At 46.0% G+C, this 12,694-nt stretch overlaps 1 protein-coding gene across 4 annotated transcripts in view; it reads left to right on the top strand.

The window, feature by feature from the left end:
• LOC147099018 (myocardin-related transcription factor A-like) overlaps nt 1–12,694 on the top strand; it is a 194,055-nt gene that overhangs the window by 31,507 nt on the left and 149,854 nt on the right. The window contains exon 1 of one of the 4 annotated variants that reach the window (XM_085969562.1): nt 9,218–10,761. The exons of the other annotated variants lie outside the window; for them this stretch is intronic. Within the exon in view, the coding sequence (XP_085825688.1) occupies nt 10,635–10,761 (127 nt within the window). The 5' untranslated portion in view covers nt 9,218–10,634. Of the gene's footprint in view, nt 1–9,217; nt 10,762–12,694 lie in introns of those variants that run through there. 4 annotated transcript variants of the gene reach the window in all.

Below are 12,694 nucleotides of genomic sequence, written 5' to 3' on the forward strand. Positions count from 1 at the left end.
GCAGATGTGCTTTTTAATTCGGTTGTTTATGGAAGGCTGGTATTTTGACTTCATTTTGTTGAAAGATGACAGCAAACTTCAAATCTCTGGGTTCTAAAATGTTTTTGAGGGGATTCTTACCATCTTAATTCCATAAGAAATAGGAGCAGGAGTAAGTCATTCTGCCCCTCGAGCCTGCTCCGCCATTCAATAAGAAATGAGAAATAGGAGCAGGAATCGGCCACTTGGCCCCTCGAGCCTGCTCCGCCATTCAATAAGATCATGGCTGATCTTGGGCTCAAAGCCACTTCCTCGCCCGCTCCCCATAACCCTTCACTCCCTTATCTTGCAAAAATCTGTATCTCCACCTTAAATGTATTTAATGACCCAGCCTCCACGGCTCTCTGTGGCAGAGAATTCCACAGATTTACGACCCTCTGAGAGAAGTTGTTCCTCCTCATCTCAGTTCTAAAAGGGTGACCCTTTATTCTGAAACTATGCCCCGAGTTCTAGATTTCCCCACAAGGGGAAACATCCTCTCTGCATCTACCTTGTCGAGCCCCCTCAGTACCTTGTATGTTTCAATAAGATCACCTCTCATTCTTCTAAATTCCAATGAGTATAGGCCCAGCCTGCTCAACCTTTCCTCATAAGTCAACCCCCTCACCTCAGGAATCAACCGTGTGAATCATCTCTGAACTGCTTCCAATACAAGTACTGTATATCCTTCCTTAAATAAGGAGCCCAAAACTGTACACAGTACTCCAGGTGTGGTCTCACCAATACCCTGTACAGTTGTAGCAGGACTTCCCTGTTTTTATACTCCAACCCCCTTGCAATAAAGGCCAACATTCCATTTGCCTTTTTGATTACTTGCTGTACCTGCATGCTAACTTTTTGTGTTTCATGCACAAGGACCCCCAGGTTCCTCTGAACTGTAGCATTGTGTAATTTCTCTCCATTTCAATAAGATCATGGCTGATCTTCGACATCCACTCCACTTTCCTGCCCAATCCCCATATCCCTCGAGTTCCTTAGTATCCAAAATCTTTTGATTTCTGTCTTGAATATACTCATCAACTTGAGCTTTCACAGCTCTCTGGAGTGGAGAATGCCAAAGATTCACAACCCTCAGTCCTAAATGGCCCTCTCGCTCACCACATCCTCCCCAGCCTCCCAGGCCCGTGCAACACCTATGGCAGAGAAGGGCGGGTTAGCCATGTGGTCCCTGGACGTCTGCAGCCATGTGTTCGTGTTTCTGCCGAGCAGGAGCAATTTGCCATATAGCGAGTGAGTTTTGCGGGGATATCTTGACTCAGTGGGAGTTGATATGGCGTTATGGGAGATGGAAATGCCACACTGGTGGCGAGGGGGGGGGGGGGGTTGCAGTTGAGGTTGTGGGTGAGGCAGCTTGACGTAGCTGACCTGAGGGCACTTGATGCTGCCACCTATTGGTTGAACCCACGCTGAGCAATTGTCGGTAATAAATACATTTAGGAGTATGAATTCCTGTGTCCACTATTTTAAACTGAGGAGTTGGTATTAAATGGGATAACGCCTTAATTGAAAGGAAAACATTTGCAGGGCGATGGGAAAATAGCAGGAGAGCGAAACTCATTGGATAGCTACATAATAATGTTCCACCTAGTGGGTCAGTGAAGAATTGGCCAGCGCCGGTGGACAAGTTCAACAGCGGCTCGGAATGACCTGCCACGGCAATATTGGTGCCGAGCGCCATAATTTAGACCGTTGCGCGACCCGCTAGCACATTTAGGCCAAAATTTGCTGGGAAAACTGATTAGGATTCACCGCAGCCTGTCGAGCGGCAAATCCGATGCAGAGCAGCCAACGGGTAGATGAGAATTCATCTTGCTTGTTGATTTCGGCGGGAATTCCAACCGGATTTATTGATATCCGGCAACAAATTATTTAAAAAAAAAAATAGAAATAAGTATTGGCGTAAGTACAAAGGTTATTGGGGAAAATAAGAGTTCGTCTGTAACTCCCGCTAACTCGCACTGTATCACGAAGCTCTGGCTGGGAGCTGTGGATTTGAAGGAGCGTGTTGTACTTTACTCCGACATCAAAGAAAAAAAGACTTGCATTTCTACAGCGCTTTTCACGACCACCGGACGTCCCAAAGTGCTCTGCAGCCAATGAAGTACTTGTTGAAGCGTAGCCACCGTTGTAATGTAGGAAACGCCTCTTGGCTGACGGCTTTCTGCATCACTTCTGAAATCGGAAAGGACTTTCAGAAGCGATGCAGAAAGCAGTCACCCAAGAGGCAATTTCTCAGTGTTTCAAGGATTACCCCGAGTTGGTTCGATTCCAGTACAGGAAACTGTGTGCTATCCGGCACCGATGGGACCGAGCTGTTGCCATCCCATCAAAACTGCCGGACAAACCAGCACTAATGTTGAAACATAGGGAGATTTTGAGCTCCATATCTGGCAACAAACCCTGTTGCTTAGCAACAGCTTCTAAACAGTCGGCCGTACCTTGCAAGCGTCTCTGTAGCTTAGCAACAGCTTCAGCGAGACCTTGCAGAGCCTGACTGGTGGAAAAAAAAGCAACGAAAACAAAAAAAACCTAACGAAACGGCTCCTGATTTTTGCCGGCGACTCGAGCATTCCAGACAGTTAACCTCCGGATAAACCAAAGTTTCCTGTATCTAGCAGTGCGAAAGATAATTTGGTATAAGTAACATTGGTATTACATTCAACCTTCAAAAATGCAGGTTCTGGTTTCATCAATCTGATCAGGAAAACTTTGTTGAATATGTGAAGTATTTGTAGCATCTCAAAAGCAACTGTATTCTGATTCCCAGAAGCCATGTCGCCTCTTGTAAATGTGTACTTCTGTTAATTTGAAAGGATAATTGCAGTTTACTTATGGTCGCACAACATTGATCAAAACCAATAATGATACCATCCAGAGGCTGGGTATTCTGCGGCGAGTGTCTCACCACCTGACTCCCCAAAGCCTTTCCACCATCTACAAGGCACAAGTAAGGAGCGTGATGGAATACTCTCCACTTGCCTGGATGAGCGCAACACTCAAGAAGCTCAACACCATACAGGACAAAGCAGCCCGCTTGATTGGCACCCCATCCACCATCTTAAACATTCACTCCCTCCACCACCGGCGCACCGTGGCTGCAGTGTGTACCATCTGCAAGATGCACTGCAGCAACTCGCCAAGGCTGCTTCGGCAGCAAGATTACATTTTTAAAATTCGTTTATGGGATGTGGGCGTCGCTGGCAAGGCCAGCATTTATTGCCCATCCCTAATTGCCCTTGAGAAGGTGGTGGTGAGCTACTTTCTTGAACCACTGCAGTCCGTGTGGTGAAGGTGCTCCCACAGTGCTGTTAGGGAGGGAGTTCCAGGATTTTGACCCAGCGACGATGAAGGATTGGTGATATACTTCTAAGTCAAGATGGTGTGTGACTTGGAGGGGAACTTGAAGGTGGTGGTGTTCCCATGCGCCTGCTGCCCTTGTCCTTCTAGGTGGAAGAGGTCGCGGCTTAAAAAAAATGTAATCTTGGAGAGCTAGCCTTCGAGGTTCTCAAGTGGAAATGAGAATGAACACCAAGTGATGGAGGAGAGGGAATGCCATAGGATAGTGATGTGAAACAGCATGCTTAGGCAGAAAGGTGATAGAGGCAGACACGTTTGCAATTAATTTTAACATGAAAATAATACATGCCTATTTGGCTTCAGGTTCGAACCCATATTCCCAACAGATCCATTGCAGTCACAGTTTATTGTTTGATTCATCTTATTCTGATGTGTTATGACAATAGTTAGAGATACGGTATTCTTATTAAAGATATCGTATTATTTGGCCTAATAGATACACAGCTGTAATGAAAGTGTTGCAGCCAGTACTAATAATTACAAAGTTGCCCCATGAGCAATATACATGGAAATAAAAGTGAGATTTACAATAGTCATACATTTGTTTGTGTCAAATTGAAAACACATTTAAACAGCATTTATTGCCCATCCCTAGTGGCCCTTGAGAAGGTGGTGTTGAGCTGCCTTCTTGAACCGCTGCAGTCCGTGTGGCGAAGGTGCTCCCACAGTGCTGTTAGGGAAGGAGTTCCAGGAATTTGACCCAGCGACGATGAAGGATCGCCGATATACTTCCAAGTCAGGATGGTGTGTGACTTGGAGGGGAACTTACAGGTGGTGGTGTTCCCATGCGCCTGCTGCCCTTGTCCTTCTAGGTGGAAGAGGTCGTGGGTTTGGGAGGTGCTGCCGAAGAAGCCTTGGCGAGTTGCTGCAGTGCATCTTGTAGATGGTACACACTGCAGCCACGGTGCGCCGGTGGTGGAGGGAGTGAATGTTTAAGGTGGTGGATGGGGTGCCAATCAAGCGGGCTGCTTTGTCCTGGATGGTGTCGAGCTTCTTGAGTGTTGTTGGAGCTGCACTCATCCAGGCAAGTGGAGAGTATTCCATCACACTCCTGACTTGTACCAAATGCACTTAACCCCCCAGCGCCATTCTGTAACTGTTTAAGTGGTGATCAGAGTCGCGTTCATTCAGCAAATTCCCGACCCCCCATTTGAATTCACTGGGGCTGTAGCTATGTTAATTATCTGTTCGCCATTTCAGCAAGGGAAACAGCGGAGCAGTACAAACGTCCCAGGAAATTGGTGTGGCGCAACTCACATTTGCAGTAATTTCCTGGGACTTTTGCGCCGTAAATTCAGCCCTATGACATCGCTGCACTGTCTCCAGCAAATGTTTTGATGCTGCTTTCAGTTTGTTGAAGACTAGAAAGGAAAGTAGAAAGTTGAAAAAGTCAAAGAAAAACTTTTGAGGGTCTTCTTGTGACATTTAGAATGCTTTTTATACGACCCGACTCCTGCCAAGTATTTGAAGTTCATAAGAACATAAGAAATCGGAGCAGGAATAGGCCACTTGGCCCCTCGAGCCTGCTCCGCCATTCAATAAGGTCATGGCTGATCTTGAGCTCAAAGCCACTTCCCTGCCCGCTCCCCATAACCCTTCACTCCCTTATCTTGCAAAAATCTGTCTATCTCCACCTTAAATGTATTTAATGACCCAGCCTCCACGGCTCTCTGGGGCAGAGAATTCCACAGATTTACAACCCTCTGTGAGAAGAAATTCCTCCTCATCTCAGTTCTAAAAGGGCGACCCTTTATTCTGAAACTACGCCCCCGAGTTCTAGATTTCCTCACGAGAGGAAACATCCTCTCTGCATCTAGCCTGTCGAACCCCCTCAGTATCCTATATGTTTCAATAAGATCACACCTCATTCTTCTAAATTCCAATGAGCATAGCCAGTAGATTGGCTATCGCATGTATTTCAGCTGCCTTCAAAAGAGGTGTAATGCAATCTTAATGATTGACACTTAATAATAATAATTTAATTTTATTGTCATTGTACAATGCACAAGTACATGAACAACGAAATGTGATCTTGCAAGCTCCCATGAGTCCAGTACAAATAACATTAACATTAAACGTAAATAGCACCGTCCTGGGAGAAGCAAAGCCGCTGCGTCTGTGCGCGCCGCCATTCCATTTTCCACCATTCCTCCTGTCCGACAATCTTCAGCCCAACGCCCGGGCCTGCTCACCAGCCTCCCCTCCCGGGGCTCCCCCTTGAGTTCAATTTAGTGTGCTGCATAAGCACAAGGTGTAGCTTCCAACATTGAGATTTGGGAGTACAGTATAGATAGCACAGCTTGTCGGTAGGAGTTGCGATGAGGAGAGCATCGACGGCAAAGTCCAGCCCTCCAATCTCACTCCAATTAAGACTAGCAATCTTTTTTATAATCCTTATGCTCATCAAGATAAGAGATGCAAATGCTGGGGAATGAGACTCAGTGCCAGCACCAAGCGCTCCCAGATTAGGTAGAATACTGATAAATTCACAGTAAAGATATTCGACAGTGTGCATCAGTCCCAACCCCTCTCGAGGGCCTTCGCTGTTCGGGCCTTCGCTGTTCGGCACCAGTGTGACTTCCCACATCGCTCATCCTGCGGTCTGAGAGAGATTGCCAATTAGTGATGAACTGGGGTGTAGTTTTGCGCTGTAGGCCCAATGCTTGTTGGGAACTAGATTAAGACTGGCCAAAACCATTTCGCACAGGATCTCCACAGCCAGCAGACGGAGGAGGCTTTCATCCCATCGGTCGAGGCTGGATTTGAATCCAGATCCCAAAGGTGAAAGGCCAATGTCTAACTCGCTGCACCATCATCAGCCCAATGCCACTACCACTTAAATTACATAGAATATACAGCACAATTCGGCCCAACCAGTCTATGCTGGTGTTTATGCTCCACTCGCGCCCCCTTCCTCATGTAACTCTATCAGCATTACCCTCTATTCCCTTCTGCCTCATGCTTATCTAGCTTCCCCTGAAATGCATCTATGCTATTTGTGTCCTCTACCTCTGTGGTCGCGAGTTCCACATTCTCACCACTCTCTGGGTAAAGACATTTCTTCTGAATTCCTTTTTTGATTTCTTGGTAACTATCTAATATTGACGGCCTCTAGCTTTGCTCTTCCCCACAAGTGGAAACGCTCTATCTGTGTCTACTCTATCAAAACCTTTCATAGTTTTAAAGACCTCTATTAGGTCACCCCTCATCCTTCTCAAAGAAAAGAGACCCAGCCTGTTCATCCTTTCCTGATAGATATAATGCTAACAATTTTCTCCTAGGAGTGTCTTTGTTCTGTGAATTGGTGTGTTCAGCAGCAATATAGCTGAATAAAACACTCCTATCGTGAATAGGACACTTATTTTCTCAGTAAACTGCTTGGCCCTAGCGTTGCAGTCTGAACTATCGCAAAATATCCTGCAGTTTTTCTAATGAGTAATTTGATGTCTGATTCTAATGTAATCTAGAATGTAATACTTTTATCGAAAGGTGTGGGTGATTTTTGTCGGGTGTTCCTTCGTCCTCGGGTTCTGCACGCCATGCACCCTCTAGGTAGGAAACCTGCACCCAGATCTCACTAATGCTATGCCATGCCAATGCCTGGCTGATGTGTAGGAGTAACCAGGGCGACTGCCTCTCCAAATGTTATCCTTGCCTCCCTGTGCAGAAGCCTTTCGCTCAACATGGAGATGGCAAAAACGCTGAACAAATATTTTGTATCAGTCTTTACGGTAGAGGACACTAAGAATATCCCAACACTGGACTAACAGGGGGCTCTGGGGGGGGAGGAGCTAAATACGATTAAAATCACTAAGGAAGTGGTACTTGGTAAAATAATGGGACTCAAGGCGGATAAATCCCCTGGACCTGATGGCTTACATCCTAGGGTCTTGAGGGAAGTGGCGGTAGGGATTGTGGATGCATTGGTAATAATTTTCCAAAACTCCCTGGACTCAGCAAAGGTCCCGGCAGATTGGAAAACTGCTAATGTAACACCCTTATTTAAAAAGGGCAGAAGGCTGGAAACTATAGACCTGTTAGCCTAACATCTGTGGTTGGTAAAATTTTGGAGTCCATTATTAAGGAGACGGTAACGGGACATTTGGATAAACATAATTTAATAGGACAAAGTCAGCATGGTTTTATGAAGGGGAAGTCATGTTTAACAAATTTGCTGGAGTTCTTTGAGGAAGTAACATACAGGGTGGATAAAGGGGAACCAGTGGACGTAGTGTATTTAGACTTCCAAAAGGCATTTGACAAGGTGCCACACAAAAGATTATTGCTCAAGATAAAAAATCACGGGATTGGGGGTAATATTCTGGCGTGGGTGGAGGATTGGCTCTCTAACAGAAAGCAGAGAGTTGGGATAAATGGTTCATTCTCAGACTGGCAATCAGTAACTAGTGGTGTTCCGCAGGGGTCAGTGCTGGGTCCCCAACTCTTTACAATCTATATTAACGATTTGGAAGAGGGGACCGAGTGTAACATATCAAAGTTTGCAGATGATACAAAGATGGGAGGGAAAGTAGTGAGTGAGGAGGACATAAAAAACCTGCAAAGGGACATAGACAGGCTAAGTAAGTGGGCAGAGATTTGGCAGATGGAATACAATACTGGAAAGTGTAAGGTTATGCAGTTTGGCAGGAAAAATCATAGAGCAAGTTATTATCTTAATGGCAAGAAACTGGAAAGTACTGTAGTACAAAGGGATCTGGGGGTCCTGGTGCATGAAACTCAAAAAGTTAGTATGCTGGTGCAGCAAGTGATCAAGAAGGCCAATGGAATGTTGGCTTTTATTGCTCGGGGGATAGAATATAAAAACAGGGAGGTATTGCTGCAGTTGTACAAGGTATTGGTGAGACCGCACCTGGAATACTGCATACAGTTTTGGTGTCCATACTTAAGAAAAGACATACTTGCTCTCGAGTCAGTACAAAGAAGGTTCACTCGGTTAATCCCAGGGATGAGGGGGTGGTCATATGAGGAGAGGTTGAGTAGATTGGGACTCTACTCATTGGAGTTTAGAAGAATGAGAGGCGATCTTATTGAAACATATAAGATTGTGAAGGGGCTTGATCGGGTGGATGCGGTGAGGATGTTCCCAATGATGGGTGAAACTAGAACTAGGGGGCATAATCTTAGAATAAGGGGCTGCTCTTTCAAAACTGAGATGCGGAGAAACTTCTTCACTCAGAGGGTGGTAGGTTTGTGGAATTTGCTGCCCCAGAAAGCCGTGGAAGCTACATCATTAAATAAATTTAAAACAGAAATAGATAGTTTCCTAGAAGTAAAGGGAATTAAGGGTTACGGGGAGCGGGCAGGAAATTGGACATGAGTCTAGGTTCGGAATGGTCATGGCCCTGTGGGTAGTGGAGCGGGCCCAGGGGCCGTGTAGCCTGGTTCTGCTCCTACTTCTTGTGTTCTAATTCTGTGTTAGATTTCAGGAGATGGTTTTATTCCTGTTCCTGGCTGGGGTGGAGATCGCCTTTACAGAAGGTAAGTACTGTAGAAAATATAGGGACAGAGTGATCTCCTGGACGAGTTTCGATCGCCTAGATGGGTCGGAGAGGAATTTCCCAGATTTTTTCTCCCAAATTGGCCATTGGGTTTTTTATCTGGTTTTTCGCCTCTCCCGGGAGATCACATGGGTTCGGGTGGGATGGAGAGTGATCGAAGATTTGAGGTTAGGATCAGATCAGCCATGATCTTATTGAATGGTGGAGCAGGCTCGAGGGGCCGATTGGCCTACTCCTATTTCTTATGTTCTTGCTTTTCTACACTGGCACGGCTGAGATCAGGATCTGGGTTTACGGAAGACCCATGCCTGAGCAGGCCAGTGTGTTCCTCAGTAAAACTCATCATCCCGTTGCATGGCAGAGCTGTACAGCAAGGGTTGTGGTTTTAATGTAGGTGGTTAACAGAGGAAACAAAAAGTTTCCAAACTCCAGTGGAACTCCCAATGAGTAAGGTGACCAACCATGAATGTTTCTGTTTACTCCCTCTCCAGGCACTGACTTTTCTTCAGTTAAGGTTCCCTGGCTGCCAGCAGCCCTCTGCGACCTCTGTCAAGTTGCCATTCTCCAGTGATATGCTGGGCATCACAATTGAGCCCAATTCTATCTTCACCGGACTTTTCCATACTAGCACTTTCCAATGGGGTGGACTGGGAAGCCTTTTATTTTTCACACCCCCTGCGCCATGAAAGAAATAAGGGCCAAGTGCTTCTCCACAAATATTAAAGCTCAAATATTACTGGCCCTTCGATTAAATCAATTAAAAAAAAATTAAGTACGTCTCCTGGTCACTGGAGCTTATCTCTTGCCCTCGGCTGGGCTGAATTTCTCTTGTCGTGATCTGACACGTTGCCAGCTGACAAATTCCTTGTGTGCACCAGTTACAGGAAACTCTTTATTATCCGGCACCAACGGGACCGGCGTGGTGCCGGTTTATCAAAAAGTCCGGATTACGGAGAGGTATAGTTGAAAGGTACCAGAGCTCCGTACACAGCAACAAATCCAGGCTTCCCTGTTGCTTAGCAACATGTGCAGGAGCCCCGGCCACAGACCAAGCGTCCCTGTTGCTTAGCAACAAGTGCACGAACCCCAGTTACACAGTCACAGATCCAGGAACGGCCACTAATATGAAGTAAAACTTACCTGAACCTACTCCTGAATTTTGCCGGTTAACAGAGAGTTTCCCTCCAGCTCTTATATACACACACACACACACACAGACACAGACACAGACACACACACTAAATAAAGGCAGTGATGGGTGGTGTGATATTAAAAACCTTTTATAAAAAAAAAAAGTTATCAAGAAGCAGCATGTGTTGGTTGGAGCCAAGGGGGCAGCTGTGTGTTTACTATTTTCGTTGCATTAAGTCAGTTGTTGTGTGTTGTCTGCCCTGTACACTGCAGACTGTGGCAAATGTTAGTCTGCATCACATAAAGGGAGGCTGCTTCTGGTTGAGATCTCTCGTCTAGACTCCGCTTCAACCCGTGTGATTTTGGATCTCATTCCAGCTGCTGGATTATAAGCAAAGAGGAGTCCTTGTTTTTCTTTAAAACAAGCTACTGGTGCGGGGTGAATCTGGTCACGGGGATCGAGTGTCAGGAGCTGGATACAATAGCTGGAAGAGTTCTCCGTTGCACTGCTAAACCTCACCGCTTCAGGCAACGGTTTGCCCTAGAAAAGTTTTCAAAGTGTCAGCCTCAAAAAAGCAGTCTTTTACCATGCTGGACAAGAGCAGGAAAATCAAGTCCGTCTTGTCCGAGATTCTGTCCATCACTGACCGCAGCACATGGAAAGGACAGTGCTACGCTGGCACTTCTCGCCACAGTTACCCGGTCTTAAAAGGAGGTTAGCTTTTCTGCTGCTTTTGGGGAAAATGGCTGCAAGTGGGGCGTAAAACTGTGAGGCATTGTATACCTTGGAGCTGCGCCATCTGTATATCCGCCAAACTGGGTTGCCTGCTCAGGCCTACAAGGCTTTCTGATGCACAGAGTCCGAATGGAAATCTGCAGTCAGTTGAATTTTTTTAACTCTTGTCTGATCCTTGAAGTTCCTTGTGGTTTGAAGGCCTGTTTGCACTTTTAAAAAACCAAAAAAATTCTTATACACGATTCAGAATCTCAGTGGAACATGATCAAATTGTCGTCCAGTGCCAAATTGGGGAAGGAGTGGGCGGTGGGGGCTGGGGGGGGGGGCGCAGGGAGCACAAGTCAAACCTGGCGAGGCCTACAAAACAAGAATCTATCAATAGGCTCCCCAGTGGCAGATGACATTCAGCGTGCAGAAGTGTGAAGTATTGAGCATAGGGGGATAAAAAAACGGGTGATGTTATGTAACCATGAATGATGGTGTTAGTCATGTCCAGTCACTGCCATGCCATGCTAAAACTCGACAGTACTTTAGTCAGGCTCCTGTGAGTGTTGATGGCAGGCACAAGGCTGAGCTTGAAGTGCGGGGAAGAGCCATTAGGTTAACGATAGACATGGGAGGAAAAAACGTGGGCTATTAAGGAGACAACCAACAGAAGATCTAATAGCGGGATTTAGAATAGTAAATCGAATCGTAAAGGTAAATCCGGAACGCAGACTCAAGCTCTGAACTGTGACAGTCGGACAAGAGGGCACGGGTTCAATTGAGCAAAAGGCAAATTTAGAACTAATTACAAAATCATTTTTCAACAAATGGAACGGACTTGTGGGTGACATAATAGAGGCAACGACCCTAGAATCCTCAAACACGTCGTGATGGGGACTGCAGGTTCTTTCCGAATGGCTGAGTTTAGTTTGGTTGAATGGTTGTCTTTATCTATTACAAAATATGCACGGTATTGTAGAATTGCCTCCTTCGATTATATGTTGTTTCCTTCTTATTGGGGTGGTTTCTGCGGGAAGCACATTTTACTCTGTTCTTGTGTGCTGGCTGCATGCCAGCTTTGTGTCCGGAAGGGTGGGTGGGTCACTGCCTTCCAGGCCTAACGGTTGTGGCGTGAAGTGCCTTGATTATTTTTTCCCCTTCCTTTCTCGCACCCCCTCCAACGTGAACGTGTACGACTAAGTGGGATGTCAGTGCTGCTGTGATACCGTGTATTTGGTCCTGTGCCATCAGGCCATGCCGTGTAACTATATATGTTTGATATCACAACCTAGGGACAGCAATTTTAGCTCTTAAAAAAATGCAGAGTTTATTTTAAGCTTCTAAATTCACCAAAAAAATTGAGTTTCCTGTAGGTTGCGCTGGTATAGCCATGGCAATTCCCCCGAAATCGGTCCAACCAGCGCAAAAAGATTGCAGATTTTCTAGCGCAAGTCTACATCCAGCGCAAAGAGTTTCCGTGATCTTTTGCGCTGATTTTTTAAAAAGGTGCCGGAAGCCGCCCCCGCCCACAAAACTGGCCCCCCCCCCCCCCCCATCGAATGAATCACCATGGCAGGTTTCCGCTAATTGCGCCCATTAGCGAGCCTTTGAGGAGGCTTTTAAAATTGAGGTTTTTTGGTTTAGGGCATCTTTTAAAAGCTTATAAATATTAAATTGACTAAAACTGACTACTGTAACCAATGAAACTAGTACAGGAAACTTTGGTTTATCCGGAGGTTAACTGTCCGGGATGCTCGAGCCACCGGCAAAAGTCAGGAGTCAGTTCAGTAAGTTTTTTTTCTTTTCGTTGCTTTTTTTTCACCAGTCAGGCTCTGCAAGGTCTAGCTAAAGCTGTTGCTTAGCTACAGAGACGCTTGCAAGCTACGGCCGACTGTTTAGAAGCTGTACAGGGTTTGTTGCTAGATAC

This window comes from Somniosus microcephalus, chromosome 28, assembly GCF_052327205.1.
Source record: "Somniosus microcephalus isolate GS21.2 chromosome 28, FLI_Smic_1.0, whole genome shotgun sequence".
Lineage (NCBI taxonomy): Eukaryota > Metazoa > Chordata > Chondrichthyes > Squaliformes > Somniosidae > Somniosus > Somniosus microcephalus.